We start from the raw sequence: 18,802 nt of genomic DNA, 5'->3' as shown, positions 1-18,802 counted from the left end.
GAGATGCTCAAGAAATACTACAACCGCGTCGCGCATCGCGATGAAGATAAGAAGAAGGATGCGGGCGACAAAGGTGGAGATGACGAGTTCCCCCCAGTGGAGAACGCCTTCTTCATCTTTGGAGGAGCAACGACAAACATGACATATCGGCAACACAAGCGTGAGCGCCGGGAAGTTTTCTCCGTCACCAAGGCCACACCATCCTATCTCGACTGGTCGAAGGACACCATTTTCTTTGGCCGCGAGGACCACCCCGACTACGTCCCGCATCCGGGACAGTATCCGCTTGTTGTCGATCCCATCATCGGCAACACCCGCTTCTCCAAGGTGCTCATGGACGGAGACAGCAGCCTCAACATCATGTACGCCCACACCTTGGAGCTCATGGGAATCGGACTGGACAAGCTTCGCCCCAACAAGTCGCCATTCCCTTTCCTCCATCTCCACAGCCATCCCTCTTCCATGTCTCTTCGATCTCTTCCCTGTGGACGAATCCGTGCCCATGGTACCCATAGTGTTACTGTAGATCTGCAGAGGAATTAAAGATTGTTCTACTGTAGATCTTGATTTGCTGCCCACTAAGAAATTTTGTTTGTTGGTGCTTATGAAAATTAATTTGCTGTGCACTAAGAAAAAGGGGCTTCCATACATATCTAGCCCGATCTGTAGACAAATAAAGTGATTGTTCTGGTATATTTTGTGTGCTTGCTTAATTTGTTTGCTCGCATGTAAATTTAGTTTGTTGGTGTGTATAAAAAATTAATCCTTTTGGATCTTTAAAACTAAAAATAGGAGGGTTCACAAATAGTACATAATAAGAGTTTCCTAGGCTACCTTTTGTGTTCACCTACAATTTACCTTAAAAATAGTTTTTATGCTAAAGAGCTGGATTAAACCTGTAGACAAATAAAAAATTGTTCTGGTATATATCTTGATTGATGAGCTAGCCTTTTTTTTATCTACCTCACGTACAGGTGGGTTTGTTTTGTAAAGGCCAATCCTTTTGGCTCTGAAATTAGATAAGAGACTTCACACATGTCGACAGCAGTACATGATAGTTTTGATTCCTATGCTGCTTGTGTGTTTACCTCCAAAATTATTGTTTAAATAAATATTGTTTCATGCTAACAACTCTCAGTAGTGTTTGGTGTAAACTTGGTCATCTGAGCAAAGTTAACTCCAAATCTTGGGTATCTGTTCACTTATGTATGTCATTCTATTGCAGAACAACATGGATTGCCGGTTTCATTATCTACATCAACGGGTCTGTCTTGCCAACAAGGTGGAATTTCAGATGATTCCAAAAATTATATACCAGTATTGAAGCTTGGTAAACTTCCAGAGGTAAGAATGAAATTCGTTGATTCTGAAATAGTGCATTTGCATTGCCACTAGAAGAGGTCACACTTGGAATGTAATTTCAGATGACATATAGCTACTCATAAAAAAAATATTTTAAGACCTCAACATAATTCCTTCAGACTTGGACGCGACTAAGTGAATGTGTGAGAGATGGCTAGGCAAATCTTAATAACTGAATCTGATTGTGGTATTCTTGGGACATAAAAGATTCAATTTATCCCTTTTTATCTGATGAAGAGTGAGGAAGACATTTTTTATCAAAGTGATTTTTTGTGTACATTGCACACGATGCTTAGACACATTCATCCTTTCTGCCTTGTGCCTATGGAAATTTTAAGGAATTTTGTGCTAAAATAAAAGACTACTTTAACCTTGGACTGCATTAAATTATGCAGATAATTAATCAGGAAAACCTACTAATGTCATGTGCTAAGTCAAAAAGGATCCATTAACGGCATCATAATCCTTATGGATCTTCTTGCTTCATCTATCGTGCATTATCATCCCATGCAAAGAATGTGTTCTGACAAGATATATTTTTATCCCTATGTTAAATTTTTTTATCCCTGTGTTAAATCTTACAGAAGTGCTATACCCCTAAAATGGCAATGTTTAACTCTGTATGCATTACGTTTTCAGGATGTCTTGCACCATATACTTTCTCTTGTGCCACTACGAGATGCTGCCCGTGCTGCTTGTGCCTCCCGTAATTTTTTATGCTCATGGAGACGCTTTCCTAACCTTACATTCAATTGGGAAACATTGGGGGTGAATTTGGATGATGCCCCATTACGTGAAAGTGCAAAGGAACTCGTGAATAGAATCAACTGCATTCTTGAAAACCACTCTGGCACTGGGGTGAAGACACTTAAGCTTCAAGTCAGCCTTTGTGGTGGTGTGATCACGGCCAATCTTCTTGATATTTGGCTTCAAGCTTCTGTCAAATCTGGAATGGTAGAACTTCATTTGGACCTTCCTCGAATTAACAGTCTACCGTTCAACTTGTCATGTTCACTTATATCTTCTGCTGCAAGCTCACTTCATTCATTGTCTCTCACGTTTTGTGCTTTTCACCCGACTCCAACAATTGGCTTGAGAAACTTGAAAAATGTTCGTCTGGCACTTATCCACATTACTGAGGTCCTCCTGTACAACTTCCTTGGAGAAGTTTGAAGTTTTCTGGTGTCATGATTTCACTTCGTTAAAGATACCTTCTCATCTGCAGAAGCTTAGTTTCCTGCGGGTATTTCTATGTAGAAGGTTACAGATGATAGAAATCAATGCTCCAAACGTTTCCACTTTTATGTTCAGAGGCCCCCCAATGAAAATATCAATAATCAACTCATCGCAGTTGAAGAGGGTGGCTATGGATGGTCAATTTTACTCTGGCATGTTCCAGTATGCTCTGACCAAGCTTCAGTCCATCACATCGAATCTTCAAGCTCTTACCTTGTTTTCAACTACAGAGGTATGTTCATTTATATATAGTAATATGTTTCTTTCAAGCTTCATATTTAACTATAACTATATCTACAATAAGTGTACTTTGGAACTTAACCTTAGCCTCTCTATCTTCAGGCCTTCAACATGCCGGCGTCACCTGACAAATTCCTCCACCTCAGGAATTTGAAAATATATTGTTGTGGGATGGAAAACTTTGATTTTCTTTCTTTGATTTCTTTTCTCAAATCTTGCCCTGCACTGGAAAGTTTCTTCTTATCGGTAAGTATGGTCACTTCTCAGGGAGTAGAAGCTAAAATGTTTAATTATCTGGGGAAATATTTGCCTTCTCCATAAATAACCGTTTCAGTTCTTTTCAATGATACTGAATGAAGGGTTTCATCACACATTATAAACTTTTATTTCTTATGAGCTAAGAAATAAAGTTAGTAAAAAGTGGCAGGGTGTCGGCTTGGTGTCGTAGAGACCAAGTAGTTAGCAGGCCTTGATCGGTTTTTGGGCTAGGTCCGCCCTTTGCTTTCCCCCACTGGTCGAGTTTTTTTAGTATTCACAATAGACACTACAATGTAAAAACTTCGGCACTACTAGGTAAACATGTACAATATGCATTTACATGCCAAATACAACCCACATGTTGTAGGTCTTAATATCTTTATATGCAGGGTGATTCATGTAAAATATTTAGCTAACAACCGCATGTCTGTGTAAACATCATTGGGCCGTTCGTTGATAGTGACATTGGTATTCTTTTGCAGGCAGGCCCACATTTTGATGTAAGGCAGGACTCAATTATTCATGGTTCCTCTAGTGCAGTTTCATCACATATGAGGCGGCGCATTGCAGGATTCCACCAGGGTAACCTCAAGAAAGTAACCATCACAGGATTCTGCTCTTCAAAGAGCTTGATTGAGCTAACACGCCAAATTCTTGAGAGTTGCTCGTCACTACAAAGCCTTGTGCTGGACACTACAGGTGGCTATGATAATACTGGCATATGTGACTCTATGGGAAATAAAGCTGTCATGGAAGCCCTCAGGGGTTTAGAGGCTATCAAAAACTATATCAAGGGGAAAGTTCCCTCGAGTGTTAACTTGGAGGTTTTGGAGCCCTGCGGCCAGTGCCATGTTCCCAAGCTTACGGAGTGCCATGTTCCCAAGCTGCGTAAGCTTGGACCCTGCTAGGCGGTTGGCTACAACAGAGAATACTGGGTAAAGACCAAATCCAGCCATACATGAGTACAATACTGGGTACAGTACATGAGTGAGTTGCATGTCACAATTTGGCACTTGAATTATCAAACAGAAGGCTGCTACAAAGGTTACAGGGTACTGGTGTAATGTAAAATGACTTGCACATATACTTACGACTTACCTATGGATGTATTTATTTTGTTGTGCTAACGGAAATGGAGATTGGGTGCTCGAGTGCCGTTGTGGCAGTGCAATGCGGAGCTGCTGACCTGTTGTTCGACAGCTGGAACTTGAAATCCGAATTTGAAACTTCGGATAAGGTTTCAGACGATGTTTGATGTAAATTTAGTGAAATAATTGGTCAACATGAGAATCTAAAAAATTTTATAGAAAGCTAAAAGATTTGCGAGTCTGTCTGGTATAATCGTCGCGCTGTAGCGAATACGAAAACGAAATGAATTCGGTAGACGGGCCTAAATACCAAACCGAGGCCCAGTAGCGAGTAGCGTCCGTTTATCCCCTCCGCCGTCGTCTGCCTCGTCTTGCCACCCAACTGAAGGCACCCTGCCTGCCCCTGCGCAGGCGGAGTCCATGGCGTCCACCGTGCTGGTGGGAGTGGGCGGCGGCCTCTCTCTCGGTCTCTTCGCCGCCTCCAACTGCAGCTCCGCTGCCGCATCCTTCACACAGCGATCTGGTGGCGACTCCCGACGGCATGGCGGCCGCCTCGTCCTCCTACGCAGAGGAGGTGCTGGGGTGAGTGTCCCCACCCCTCCCCTTCTTGACTTGGCATTCACCAATTGGAAGCTAGAGCTGAGACGTAGTCCGTTCTTGGTTATCCGTGGTCTATTGCGTTCAGTATTGTGTGGTTAGCGTCTTGTCGGAACTGGGAAGTGGTTCTCTTGTTCTTCTGTGCAACAACATTAACTTATTTTTGTCATGTTATAATCGTGCAATAGCAAGTCATGTTTTGAAATCTGATTGAGTTCATCTCCAATGTCAAAGAAGTAGGCTAGCCACAACATTTTCTCTATGTGTGCATGTCAGAAGACTGCTGCCATCTTCGACTGTAAAATTAAGGGCCTGCAGCACTATCTTCATGTCAAGTGTACCATTTTTGGGTCAAGGAGGACTCCCCTACTTGATTGCATGTTTTTTTTTTTCGATGTGATAGAGTGAATGCTTTTGGTCAGGGAGAGAGGACAGGTAGATGGAACCGTCCAGTACTTCATTGTGCCAATGAGGCAAATGTCGTGACTGAGGATGATACTGTGGATGGTGATGCTACCGATGATGAAAGTGAAACAGACCTCGAGGCTGCCGCTAATGACACTATTGATTCTGATGGTGATACCGAAGATGAACCAGAGGAAGTTGAGTGGATAAAGCAGCAGCCACTTCCCTATCCTTCGGTAAGAACTCAGAGTGTCAATTTTGTAAGGTTAGTAGAGAAATGGAATGACTGACAGATATGGTAATGTAGGATGCTCTGGAGCCATACATAAGCAAGGAGACAGTTGAGCAGCACTGGGGTGTTCATCAGCAGATGCATGTGGATAGGCTCAACGGCATGATCGGTGGCAGTGAGTGGGAAGGCATGTCACTGGGGCAGATGATGCTGTCGTCTTTCAACGAGGGCAGGGAGCAGCCTCATCCTCCCTTCTTCCATGCTGCCCAGGTACCATTGCATACAGTGCATCTTTGCTGACTTGTGTACACTTCAAATGCCTAATTCTTGTCCATGTTTTTTAGGTATGGAACCATGATTTTTATTGGCGATCCATGAAACCTGGCGGTGGGGGCAAACCACCAGAACGGCTTCTGAAGTTTATTAACAGAGACTTTGGCTCCTATGAGCACATGATCCAACAATTCATGGATGCTGCACTGACTCAGTTTGGTTCTGGATGGGTTTGGCTTTCTTGTAAGTGATGCTAAAGACCTTGCCTCTTACCTTCACTGTTCTAATATGTAGTTTGCCACATGTTCTAATATGGGTTTGGTGTGATGAACATAAACTCTTTCCTAATAACTGCTTGTAGACAAAGGAAGCAAGTTGCCATATGTGAAATCAAGAAGTCCAATCCCATCTGACAATTATGGTAGGCTGGTCATCTCAAAAACTCCAAATGCCATCAACCCTCTTGTTTGGGGGCACTCTGTGAGTATCTTTAAGTCTTCAACTTCCCCTTGCATCATCATGACTATATCTGTAGGAGTCTCATGAATCCATTTCTTTGGCAGCCGCTCCTTGCCATTGATGTTTGGGAGGTACGGATGTTGCAATATATGTTCCTTTCCCTTGTTTCTTTTCTTTTTCCTAAAAACACACCTTTACTAACAATTCTCTTCACTTCTGCAAACAGCATGCATACTACCAGGATTACGAGGTTAGATGGTGAATGATGCTTAAAGTTTCATCAGTAATAGTTAAATAAGGCATTTTTCTCATACTTGGTTTGTCTTGCTTTACATCCTTGCAGGATCGGAGGGCTGATTACGTTGCCGCGGTCATAGAGAAGCTTGTATCGTGGGAAGCGGTTGAGTCGAGGCTCACAAAAGCCATACAACAGGCGGTAGAAAGAGATGGGCATCTCAAGAAAAGAATTCTAAAGAAACGACAATTAGCTCAGTCGAATGGCCAGATTAGAGCTAAGCCTAGCACTCCGCAAGAGGCAAGGAGACCATGAAGTTGGCTGCAGCAGTCCTGTGGAGGCATGACAATGCAGCGAGCTGGTAGATGAGGTGCATCTGGGTCCTTGTGTAGCTGAATTGAGCTGCAAAGATGGGGACGGACTGACTCTGGAGGGCAGACCACTGGAGCACGCGATCAACCTTCTTTTGCGTATGACAGTCTTCGGAGTTTGCGTGTGCATACTGCGGATGACACCCTCAGTACTGCACAGGTGGGCTAAATTTTGTAACTAGGATTAGGTTAGAGGTAGGATAGAAAGCACTTTGTTTTGCTCACTATTCCTCGTGTGATGTGAGTGACAATGGAAGACTGATTGGTGGGTTCTGAACCTTTGGTTGGCGAAACCAAGACTTGAGGGTGCTTAATAATCCCTAGATAAATTTGTTGTCACCATCATCAGTCTTGCTTGTCTAAAGACATGATCTTTTTGGTGGTGATGGTCGATGAGCTGTGAGAATGTTCCCTTTAATAATTTGTTAAGGGGCATGTATATACGGCATATGTAATGGATGACCTGGAAGTGCCTCTCATTGTTTGGGTCCCATGAAACCATCATGATTTACATTGTTTAGCTAACTGAATGTTAGCTAACCAATGATGCAGCATGAGCATGATTCAACAACGGGCCGAATCTCCTTGCACAAATAATGCAACTTTCGGCCCATATACGCGGACCTCGCCTATCAACTGCCTGGATGTGGATTGTGATTAAGGATGAAAACGGACGGGCAAAATCCCATCCCGTCCCGCTCGTATTTCTATATTTATTCCGCCTATTTCCGTATTTATGGAAAAAATACGGAAACGGGACAGGAAGCGGGAAGGGGTGTATCCCGCCCGTATTTGCGGGATCCCGGTTTTAGCCGGGATGATTCCGTATTAGTCCCGTATTTATAAAATATGGTAATAGTTTAATTGTCACACCATATATCCTCTCTTGTTCGTCAGCATCAATCGGTGTACTTCACGATTTAATCATAGGAAACATGAAACATTGATCATATTTTTAGAAAAATAACTTGCGCAAAAGAGTATATAGTGTTATATTGATGCAGGGTGAATGGTTATTAAACAATAATGCATTTCGGTAAACTTTCCGGTTCCCGCCCGTTTCCGTATCCTGTATATCCCGTTTTCGCTCTCGTTCCCGCCTATTTCGCTCTCGTTCCCGTTTTCCGTAATAAAATACGGAAACGGAAACGGTTGAGGGGTTTTCCGCCAGTTGCCGTCCGTTTTCATCTCTAATTGTGATACGGTTATGGTAGCAGTTGGTAAATAAGTTGAAGTGGGAGACCCTTGTCTGTCCGGGAAGATCCCCTCATCCCCTCCTCGTGCGTATATATCAGCAGCAGCCGAGGAGGCTTGGGACCTCCCGCCCCCTCGAAGCAATCGACTGGAATTGGAAAGAAGCGAGGGACGGACGAGAGCAGCGGCGCCGTCGCCATGGGTCTGCAGGTACGAATCCCCCACTCCAAGCTGCTTGACTGCTCTGCTGGGTCGGGGTCAGGTGTTTCTCTTCTTGGATTGGAATCGGCCGAGCTGACGCGGTAGATTTAATTTTGTGCTGGAATTTACGATTCTCCTGATTCGACCAAGTAGTATATATACTTGTGCTGTCTGCAGTTTGTCCCTGCATGTAATTGGATTCTGAATTAGCTGACCGAGTTTTATTGTACGGCGCTGCTGATCGATTTTGCGGTTCAGGTTTCAGGAGCCTTGCAGCGAAATTGAAACACCCTTTGCCAGTCACGCCTAACCTGTCTACCTACTACAGTAATGCATGCTTATGACGTGCAAGTTAGTTATACTCTCTGGATCTGAAATTGTAGCATCTACGTCCATAAAAATCCACACAAAGTATTTTGGCTCCCCCCCCCCCTCTCCTCTGTGCAAGCTTGGCACACTAGTACTGTAACTGCTTGCAAAGCTAGAGCATGGTGCTCACTTCTCCCCCTAATGCAAACTAGCACCGTTTTGTTACTGCTCGCACGGTGATGAAAAACTTTGTTAGTCAACTCTGTGGGTAGACCAAAAAAAAAAAACTGCCGGTAGACTGGTTGTTAACCTACCGGCTTCGCTTCCAAAAAAAAAAAACTTTCGTGACCAACTCTATGTTGTTTTTTCTTTCGACAGGAGGAATTTGAGGAGCACGCCGAGAAGGCCAAGACCTTGCCCGACTCTACTACAAATGAGAACAAGCTGATCCTCTACGGGCTCTACAAGCAAGCAACCGTTGGTGATGTCAACACAGGTAATCTCTTAGTGCTCAGATGTCAACACAGCTTTCCAATTTACGCACATGCTGTCTTGCCTAAGCTGCTGCAATGTTCAGGGTTTCTCATGGTGATTGAACACTGAAAAACATTATTTTACTGGCAGCAGGCTTGTTTGCCTTATGGTGTGCTTGATTATGTCATGGACTTCATGCTTGATGTGTGGAGACCATAGATATTTTCATGGAACACCTTGTGATTTATAGAGCGTGATGCCGAAAATAAGTTAACTCTTTGAAACTGCAGTTGATTTTTCATGAATACTGGAGTAGCTAGCATACCAAGTAACCTTTTGATTTTGCTAATGTACAATTCTTCAATCTCCAAGATATGAAGTGAGATTCCAGATATTTAAGATTCCCAAATGTTATGAGACTCAGTCTGCAAGCTCCTCCGCAGCTCTCTTTTACTGCTATTCATCAGATTATTTTCTTCGAAAAGATCAGTTGTTTAGATTGCGATTAGCCTTTTCTTTCAAGGAAAAAGGATTGCGCCACAGCGAGTGATATGGTCCACCTCAAAGCACGCATTTGTACACCATTTTTTTTCTCTGAAGAAAGCTGAATTTGGTTTCGGCTAGTATCAATCAGTCATACTGAACCGTCCTGTTTTATCTGTCAGGGCGTCCTGGCTTCTTCGACCCAAAAGGCAAAGCTAAATGGGATGCTTGGAAGGCTGTTGAAGGTTTGTTGAGACTTGTTCCAAATGTGCAATCTCTCCCGGACCGAATACCCAATTGACGCTTACACACATCCTGCCACTTTTGTCTGAACAGGGAAGTCCAAGGAGGAAGCGATGACTGATTACATCACCAAGGTGAAGCAGCTGCTGGAGGAGGCTGCTGCATCCACTTCCTAGGCTACGAAAACACCACCATCCGTAGTGCTGCGTACATCAATAAGTAATAAACATTGTTATCTGTCAGATGGCTCTCGGTCTCAATTGTTGGTCGTGGTGGATGTTCAGTGTCGTTTACGGCTGTAAAACTCTTGTGAAAACAAATGGATGCTGTCTCATCTAAGCACTGTATGGATCTTCATCTCTGTTATATCTGCATCCGCATTTTCATGCCTTTGATGTTTCTGCATCTGCAGGACCGATTGGAATTGCTGCAAAAGTTCAGGATATGTCTTTGATGTTGTTGACTTGTTGGGCACGCATCTGACTGTATCCTCAACATGATACTCCTGTACGATATACAGATCTTTTTCTAATTAGGCACTTTATTTGTTGTTTGCTGTGAACTTTTGTCCTTCCAAAGCAAGAAAGGTAAAGATCGATGATAAAAGAAAGCTTATTTGTGCCCCTTCCCAGCATTCAGTTCAGGCAGGCAGGCAGGAATGGCCACAACTGATGATGTGTGGTGTCAACTGTCAAGTACAATGAACACTAGTTCCACTGACACCCTGGCCCCACATCAGCTGGCAGTCAACGCCATTCTTCCGGCACACGCCGCCCGTGCACACAGGGTCACTGACAAGTGGACCCGCACCGCTCTGCTTCCTGCCACTTTCCCCCAGACCCCCCCTCCTCACCAAATCCAGCAGCCTCCGAAGAAGCAAAAGCTACTCTAAACCCTACTCCGTCTCCCGCTCGCAGCCACTGACAGCCATGCCCCACCGCGTCGCCGCCCTCCTCCTACTCCTCCCGCTCGCCGCCGCGTCGGAGGAAGCTGCGGCGGCGGCCGCGCCGCCGGTGGAGGCAGCTGCCGTGACCGAGGCTGTTCTGCTGGACTGGCACGCGGTCCAGCTCGCGAGGCTGCAGGAGCTCGCGGAGTCGCTCGACAGGTCCGTCCGCGCGCTCGAGTCCGCGCTCGCCAGATCCGCGGACCCGGATCCCTCGCCACCGGGCGCCGCCTCGACCGCGGCGGTGGCCGTCGGGGACCGGCGCGCCCCGCAGGGCGTGGCGGTCACCAAGCGCCGGCCCGTCTGGTCCGAGCGGTTCCACTTCGCGGCGGCCGCGCGGCTCGGGGAGGGAGCGTACGCCGCGGCGGCGGCCGCGCTGCCCTACGAGGACGCCGACGGGCTCACCAAGTACTTCGCCGTGGGGGACTCCCGCGGCCGCGTCCTCGTCTTCTCCGCCGCCGGGGACGCGCTGCTCGAGCTCGAGGCCGCCGCCTCCGGCGAGTCCCAGGTCACCGCGCTTCTCACCTACCTCTCGCCGCGCCGCACCGATTGCCTCCTCTTCACCGGCCACGCCGACGGCTCCATCGCCGCGCACCGGCTCATCGAGTCGTCCCCGCACGGCGACGACTGGCTCACCCTCGCGGCCGCGTCCTCCCGCCTCCTCGTCCGCGGCATCGATGCCGCCCCCGTGGTCCACCTCGAGGCCCACCACGCCGGCCGCGCGCGCTACGTGCTCGCCTGCGACGCCGGCGGCCGCATCCGCGTCTTCACGGAGAACGGTACGCTCTACGGCACCGCCATCGCCTCGTCGACCCCTCTCGCCTTTGTCAAGCAGCGGCTCCTCTTCCTCACCGAGGCTGGAGCTGCCTCGCTCGACCTCCGCTCCATGTCCGTCCGGGAGACGCCTTGTGAGGGCCTTGCTGAAGCGCTCAATGGCACCCGCGTCAAGGCCTACTCTTTTGACCCCTCTGAGCGATTCAAGGCCTACGGCTTCACTGAAGCTGGCGACCTCGTGCACGTCCTCCTGCTTGGTGATGTTTCCAGCCTCAAATGCCGGGTCCGAGCTATCAGGAAGTCTGAGATTGACAGTCCAGTTGCCATACACACGATCAAGGGTTATCTCTTGGTGGCGAGCCATGATAAGATCCTTGTGTACAACACCTCATCCCAGTATTATGGGAGGGTTGGTGCGCCACGGCCATTGTTTGCCACAACCATCAAGGACATCAAATCTGTGTTTGCGGGTTCTGGTGGTGTGCTGCCCTCTGCGCCAGATGGGAAGCCTGTTATTGCAGCGGACCGGGAGAAGCTGGTGATCTTGGGTCTTGGGGATGGCCACATTGCCATCTATCGGTCCAACTTCCCGGTGTACAAGCCAGAGAGCAATGCTGTGGTGTGGAGTGGTCCAGCACTGCTTTTCCTCCTGTTCTTGATTGGCATTTGGCAAGTATATGTGAAAAAGAAGGATTCATTGGGCTGGACACCAGAGGAGACATTTAACACCTCTGTAACAGCTCCAACAGGGAGCCTTCTGAATCATCCTACCAGTGACAGAGCCTTTGCAGATAGCGCAACAAGAACTAGTGATCGTGGCTATGTAGATGGAACAGCAAGAGCCAGTGATAGAAGCTATGGGGATGCCACTACAAGAACTACGGACCGAGGTTATGCTGATGCTACTAGGGCCGTGGATCTGCGGGGTGGGGCGTTGAGGAGCGCTCCACGAAGGTACGTGTCCCCTACTAGATATGCAGGGACATCCGGAATTCAATACCGACCTGCTTCGGCAGAGCCTGGTCTTAGGGGTACTCCAGAGCTGAAATACCGAGGCCCAGGTATGGAGCCCCCTGGTTTCCCCAAGAAAAGGGACACATTGTTCTCAAACAACCAGGCTGTAGTAGATGATCATGTTGATTGAGGGTTTGGCTGGGTCGGTGTAGGCAGTCCCCTAAATTTTGATCTGGTTTTGAAGATCCTTTGGGATGCCAGTGATCTGCCTGTGTTGTTGTATGTTGTAACCAATGTTTTTAAGGCGGTAAGGCGAAGCGCGGCGACTCAGCCCTTTGAGTCGACTAGGCGCTTAAGGCGCGTGGCGAGGCGACGCCATACAGATGTCCTAGCATGTAGGAAAAGAGCAGAAACATACCTTGTTGGTGCCAATTTTCCAGCTCTCTTCTTTCCAATTTCTCTTACTTGATGTAGCATGTACTTGCAACATGTTGTGAGTGATAATGAATGTAAGAAACAAGTTATAATGCAATTAATTAGCTATGTAAACATGGATCAAGTGTACCTTGTTCTTGCTGATGATTTGTGATCTCTTTTATTCTCCCAAGCACCAAGCTAAAAAAATAGAGAAATTTAGCAATATGAGGTCACAATCCACAATAGTAGTATATGGGCAAGTTCACAAGTAGCATAATGGGTAAAAATACAGCATAAGTAACATCAATTTATCAGTCCATAAACTTAGATACTAGTGGGATAATTTGTAGCATAAGTAGCATAACTTAGATACATCAGTCCATAAAAATACAGCATAAGTAACATCTCTCAAAAGCCAACCCCAGCTCAAAAGACAACCCCAACTCAATATCCATCATCAAACTCATCATGGTTATTTGCAGCTTGCAATCCTTCCATGCTTTCTCCACCATCGGGAGGAGCATCCTCAGAATCTGTCACATAAGCATCATCATGTGGGTCTTCATCTTCTTCCTCTTCATTGCCTAAACTTGATTCATCTTCATCCAACCTTGGGTTTGAATTTGTTGCACACCTACTGCTTGCATTCCTTGGGAGATTGTGTCCTCGAAGCGAGTTTGATGCATCAAGAGCTTCATCAACAGCAGCCCATGTGAGGTCATTTTCATCACACCCACGTGCACCTTGAGGGTGTACATGCGACGAGTCAGCCCACTCATTATCCCAATCGAACTCTTCAATGACTAAAGGGTCAAAGCTTTTCCCTTTCTTCTCCCGCCTTATTTGAAACCTAGTCTTCATCTTTCGAATGTAGGAAATGTAGACAATATCATTCAACCTCTTATGCAGTAACCTATTTCTTTTTTTGGTGTGGATCTGAAAAGGGGGGAAGACATAAAGAGAATGGTTAACATGCTGAAACTAAACAAAAACTGAGCAGGGGAAATGGTACTCACAAACTCGAACGTGCTCCAGTTTCTCTCACAGCCGTATGATGAAGCACATAGGCTAACAATGCGCCTAGCAAACCTTTGAAGCTCAATAGCACGGCCACCATATGAGGCCCACCAATCAACTACATGACCAAATATAATCATATATTAGGAATTATGAATGAAATGGACTTGCTGCAATAAATTTACTATTATGCAAACTGCTGAAATTACATGTAAAAACATGACTTACGAGGACTCATTTTCTCAAGGTTTTGCTTAGCTCTTATATTTGAGAATGATTCTCCTCTAAGGGCTTCATAGTCCAAAGACTGAGCATCAATCTTGTCTTGGGTATCTCTATCTTCCACCATTCTTCCAAGAACTTCAAGGAAGCAACCTCTTAGCTGCCCAACAGTGGCATCATCATCATCTCTTATGAGGGGATGTAATTTTCTTGGGTTCAAATACAATGCAGCCCCATACAAAGGATGGTCCATTTGCTTCACCCAACGCTTCTCAATAATATCTATGATTTTCTTGAGCAATGTTTTCTTAGTTGGGATAGCAAAGCTTTGCTTGATCCTCTCTTTTGCTTGATTCATTAATGCTGCAACCTCTGGCATGGCAGGCTTCTCATCACCATCAACCACCCTAAGAACAATGAGAAGAGGGGCTGAAGCTCTAAGGCAGTCCTCAACCTTGTTCCAAAACTCAGTAGAGAGCACAATGTCATGCGCATCCTCACCAGCTTTAGTTTTTGCCAATTTATTCCCAGTCCATGCTTCACTGACAAAAAGAGATTTCAAAGAATCTCTATGCTTGTGCAAACTTTTCAAAGTGAGGAAAGCTGTGGCAAACCTTGTGGCTGCAGGTCTCACAAGATCAGACCCACCTGTCTTTTCTCTCATTGCACTAAGGATTCTCCCATGTCTATAGATGAAAGTTGTTACACGCCTTGCACGTGCTATGGGCTTCTTAAATTCCTTCAACCCTCCTATATCTTCTAGCATAAGATCCAGACAATGTGCAGCACATGGGCTCCAAAACAGTGAAGGAATTCTCTCCATTAGATGCTTACCCGCTGCCTTGTAGTTAGCTCCATTATCAGTGATAACTTGAACGACCTTTTCCTTTCCAATCTCCTCAATTCTTTTCTCCAACAAATCAGCAAGCATATATGCATCGTGGACCTCACTTGATGCATCGACAGACTCTAAGAAGAAAGTCCCCTCTGGGCTATTGACAAGGAAGTTAATCAAATGTCGTCCCCTCTTATCAGTCCATCCATCTGACATGAGAGTGCAACCAAAATGCTTCCATGCTCTCTCATGGTCCTCCCTCATGGTACTTGTCAACTTCACTGCATCTTTAAGCAACGGTTCCCCAAACTGATATGGAGAAGGAGGCTTGTACCCTGAACCAAACTGTGCTGTTGCCTCAACTGCCACCTGAAATTGTCTTGATGCTGCTGCATTGAATGGTATGCCACACTCATAGAACCACAGGGCCCATTGCATATCCACATAATGATGTTGCTCCTTGGTCTTAGTGCTGGACTGAATTGGGGGCTGGTAAGACCCTTTACGCCTTTCATCGACTATTTCTTCAGGTGTTTTTCTTAACATCTCAAGAATTGTCTTGTTTCCCTTTGGCTTTTCCTTGCCTTTGCTCACTGCTACAGCCTTGAATGAATAGGTTGCACGCCTTTTCTTTGCTGCTGTCCCTGAACTTGGCATCACCTTAGAGGCCTGGGATTCAACTTCATTCACAGGTGCACTTGCCTCTACCACGACCACATCTGCTTCTCCATTCTCCTCTACCTGCTCTTCCTCATCATCTAGGTACATTGGCCTTTGCCTCTTGTGTTTTTCCAAGTAATTTGTCATCTCCACCCTAATCTTTGTAGTAGTTTCGCTGCATATTTTTGAATCTCCAAAGCCACCTGCTAGATATTGCTTCAGCCTTTTTATGCCCCCATGAACCATTGTGCCACATAGGGTACATGTCACCTCATCTCGGTTACCAAGCTCTGCCCAATATCCATACTTCCAGCCTGGGTCCTTAGACTTTTTGGGCTTCCTGCCTGGATCAGTCTTGGGATCATATGCAGGGTTGATAGAGGTAGCTGGAGTTGCCATTTTTTGTTGCTAGATAGTACATGAAAAGAGCCAACAACCATGGGCATAATTAAAATATGATGAGGACAGCAGTGCATATTAAAAGATCAAGCTAGCATACAAGATAGAATTGGCCATATTTTGGATTGCCAAACGGATCAAGCTAGCACAGTTCTTTCAGAGAAGAAAGAAGTCGCATCTGTGACATATCACATATATAAAGCTGCATCTAGGCCAGGAAGGCAGGAACATATAGTAGGTTGACTTTCGGCATAAGAAGAGTATTGTTCAAGGGAGCTAATACTTGCCGAAGGTGACAAATACCTACAACTAATAGTCTAATAGACAAAGAAATTCAATGCAGTGAATACATATATCATGATGGGAGCAGAAGCAATGCAGGTGTAAGAGGTTACTGCATACTTGCATTGACAAAGAAAAGGGGGAAGACATAAAGAGAATGGGAGGGAACCTCTTAGTTGGGTGATGTGCAACCTTCGGCAACCTGCTTTACAACCTGGAGTCCTGGACCTATTATCATCTAGACAAAAATCTCAGAAAACAAAGCAAAGCAGAGTAGCAAAGTGCAGAGCGAGGATGGGAGCAGAAGCAGAGTACCTATGGCTTGGGCGCTTGGCGCCTTGGTCCTAGTCCTGGGCTCCTGCCTCCTGGGCTCTTGCCTCCTGCGCTACTTGGTGGAAGGCGGAAGCAGCTGGTGAGGAAGCTGAGAGGAGGAAGGAAAGGAGCGGAGAGCGAGGAAGGGAGCAGAGTACCTGTGGCTTGGCGCCTTGGTCCTGGATGTTGCATTAAGAAGGATATCACTATCTGGTTTCCCCAAGAAAAGGGAGGCATTGTTCTCAAACAACCAGACTCTGGTAGATGATCATGTTGATTGATTGGCTGGGTCAGTGTAGGCAGCCCCCTAAATTTTGATCTGGTTTTAAAGGTCCTTTGGGATGCCAGTGAGCTAGTGAACATCACTGATGAAACTAGTGCGCCCGAACCACGAAGATACATTAAGGTGCGCCGCCCGAATCAGAAGTATTGCTATAGGGCAGTGTGACATATTGTTGTTGGACAACGATGAACCCAAGAACTACACAGAGGCAGTAATAGGACCAGAATCCGAAAGATGGCTTAATGCCATGCGATCCAAATTGGAGTAGAGAGCCGTCGTGTGTAAGTGGATATTCAAGAAAAAGATAGAGGCTGATAGAAACGTTCACATCTATAAACCATGTGGTTTATTGGTGGCAAAAGGTTTTTGTCAAATTTAAGTCTTTTAAGTTGTCGCCACACACAATCATTCTAATCTACATATAGGGTAGCACGGATGGTTATTCAACTTTTATCCTAGAAAATTCCCCAATTCTGGTGCCTAAGTGGGAATAAATCAAATGGAAACAACAGCATTGATGAATTGCTGGATGTTTAGATTTTTCCTTAGCAGGGTGGTACCACCAAATATAAAGAAATAAAAAACTGTTCTTTGAAAGAGCCGATAAACAGTTGGTACCAATGATTGGAACCACCCAGCATGAGCAGATAGTTAAGAACATAAAACCAGAATTAAACAAATTGGATATATGCAAATTAGTGAAACAATACCCATACAGTGAGATAAAACAATACAATGCAGCAGCAGACATAATTCACACAAAAAGTAATTATGCGCAGAAGCAGGTAATAGGTAGTCGATGCAATTCTTTTACTGCCTGGTGGGGAATTTCACCAAGGGACAGAACCTATTGAATGACAAGTACGCTGCAGGCATCAGTGTTCGCTCGCAGGTCAAGTGAAAATCACCAGAAAATCCTGACTGCAGTTCATTTTATTACAAGGAAGACCTAGAAAAGAAACTGTGGCTTCATGGAAGGAATAAGTCGCTGAACCAGCTTCTCCTGCCTACTCAGTGGACTTGACGATGAAGTTCTGGCGACTGATGGGGTTCATAACGACTGGTGGGCCAGCAGTGCGAGGCCAAGCCTGGAATTTGGCGTCCGTGGCTTTAAACCACTCCTTGTCAGAAACAGTATTGGGGATGGTACCTGTGTCCACAAAGAATGAAGCAGCTAAGATACGTACTTACAAGTGGTAAAGCACAGGATTCGAACAAGAATTTATGTATGATTACACTCACCTCCAAAAATCTTCTTATCCGAAACAATTGTGTCACATAGGTATGCAATGGCGAAGGATCCGACCAGTGAGCCCACAATGTAGCTAGCCGTCATTTTTGCTGCAGAGGCATGAAATGAAGTACAAACTATAAGTCTTGTTAACAATGAATTGTACATAAATCATCTCCAGGTGTAAAAGCTTAATAGAAGGGGCAGGCCTATAAATAGTTCCTTTCGTTACACACTGCAGGCCATTGCTGAACCAAAATAAGAACAGAAGATGTCTCATGTACAGTGAGACATACCAATAGACAAACAAAATCTGGCAAAATGCAGAATTCACCAACACAAAAGCACACCTCTTTGCAACAAGCACTAGCTGAGCCGGACTGCAGATAGATCATGTTATGATTTTCTTCCCAAAAAAAGTGACTTAGCTATCAGCTACTTAGGTGCTCATTGCGTTGCTACATCCAACATTTGTCCTATGCCGCAAATGTTTTTTACATACCTAGGCAGAATAAAACAAAAGCGGAATAAAACTCAAACCACAGCGGACAGGCCATTTCCCGACCAAACTAGAAGGTCATATGCCTTATAATAAACTCATATGACACAAGAAAGATGAGCAGGACAAAGGAAGCACACACTTTGCATGCATCATCAAGCATTTGTGCAAATGGATCATCTATATCTCTAGCAGCAAATGACTGAACCACCATCTAAACATCTGACGACCAGACAGCCTAATGACAAGGTAATAAGCAAACAATTTTCATGCATCATGAAGCACATGTGTGCACATGGATCATCTATGTTTGT

The 18,802-nt window shown here is 45.5% G+C and overlaps 5 protein-coding genes across 6 annotated transcripts; 4 read left to right on the top strand and 1 right to left on the bottom strand.

The window, feature by feature from the left end:
* Nucleotides 1–423: 423 nt before the first annotated feature.
* On the top strand, nucleotides 424–4,267 carry LOC120702404 (F-box protein At2g39490-like). 2 transcript variants are annotated; one of them, XM_039986202.1, is made up of 5 exons: nucleotides 424–505; nucleotides 1,226–1,344; nucleotides 2,002–2,830; nucleotides 2,941–3,084; nucleotides 3,579–4,267. In XM_039986202.1, exons 3-5 carry the CDS (start codon nucleotides 2,471–2,473, stop codon nucleotides 4,002–4,004), a joined length of 930 nt encoding a protein of 309 aa, XP_039842136.1. In that variant the 5' UTR covers nucleotides 424–505; nucleotides 1,226–1,344; nucleotides 2,002–2,470; the 3' UTR covers nucleotides 4,005–4,267. The 2 variants fall into 2 exon arrangements, with proteins under 2 accessions (XP_039842136.1, XP_039842135.1); XM_039986201.1 differs by having other exon boundaries at nucleotides 430–1,344.
* A 252-nt stretch (nucleotides 4,268–4,519) lies between these two features.
* LOC120702403 (superoxide dismutase [Fe] 1, chloroplastic-like) lies at nucleotides 4,520–7,142 on the top strand. The gene is made up of 8 exons (XM_039986200.1): nucleotides 4,520–4,766; nucleotides 5,204–5,422; nucleotides 5,494–5,688; nucleotides 5,763–5,934; nucleotides 6,053–6,171; nucleotides 6,255–6,281; nucleotides 6,377–6,400; nucleotides 6,494–7,142. The coding sequence occupies exons 1-8, from the start codon at nucleotides 4,605–4,607 to the stop codon at nucleotides 6,698–6,700; spliced, it is 1,125 nt and encodes a 374-aa protein (XP_039842134.1). The 5' UTR covers nucleotides 4,520–4,604; the 3' UTR covers nucleotides 6,701–7,142.
* Nucleotides 7,143–7,953: 811 nt separating this feature from the next.
* On the top strand, nucleotides 7,954–10,050 carry LOC120702402 (acyl-CoA-binding domain-containing protein 1). Its single transcript, XM_039986199.1, has 4 exons — nucleotides 7,954–8,160; nucleotides 8,839–8,956; nucleotides 9,600–9,662; nucleotides 9,754–10,050. Exons 1-4 carry the CDS (start codon nucleotides 8,149–8,151, stop codon nucleotides 9,834–9,836), a joined length of 276 nt encoding a protein of 91 aa, XP_039842133.1. The 5' UTR covers nucleotides 7,954–8,148; the 3' UTR covers nucleotides 9,837–10,050.
* A 165-nt stretch (nucleotides 10,051–10,215) lies between these two features.
* On the top strand, nucleotides 10,216–12,880 carry LOC120702401 (uncharacterized membrane protein At1g75140-like). The gene has a single exon (XM_039986198.1). It carries the CDS (start codon nucleotides 10,590–10,592, stop codon nucleotides 12,519–12,521), a length of 1,932 nt encoding a protein of 643 aa, XP_039842132.1. The 5' UTR covers nucleotides 10,216–10,589; the 3' UTR covers nucleotides 12,522–12,880.
* A 179-nt stretch (nucleotides 12,881–13,059) lies between these two features.
* On the bottom strand, nucleotides 13,060–16,551 carry LOC120702400. Its single transcript, XM_039986197.1, has 5 exons — nucleotides 16,479–16,551; nucleotides 16,333–16,391; nucleotides 13,994–15,890; nucleotides 13,765–13,883; nucleotides 13,060–13,684 (listed from the first exon to the last, which is right to left on the bottom strand). The coding sequence occupies exons 3-5, from the start codon at nucleotides 15,879–15,881 to the stop codon at nucleotides 13,193–13,195; spliced, it is 2,499 nt and encodes an 832-aa protein (XP_039842131.1). The 5' UTR covers nucleotides 15,882–15,890; nucleotides 16,333–16,391; nucleotides 16,479–16,551; the 3' UTR covers nucleotides 13,060–13,192.
* Nucleotides 16,552–18,802: the final 2,251 nt, after the last annotated feature.

Source organism: Panicum virgatum, chromosome 4K (genome assembly GCF_016808335.1).
Source record: "Panicum virgatum strain AP13 chromosome 4K, P.virgatum_v5, whole genome shotgun sequence".
NCBI lineage: Eukaryota > Viridiplantae > Streptophyta > Magnoliopsida > Poales > Poaceae > Panicum > Panicum virgatum.
This window is presented reverse-complemented; position numbering and strand designations above follow the sequence as displayed.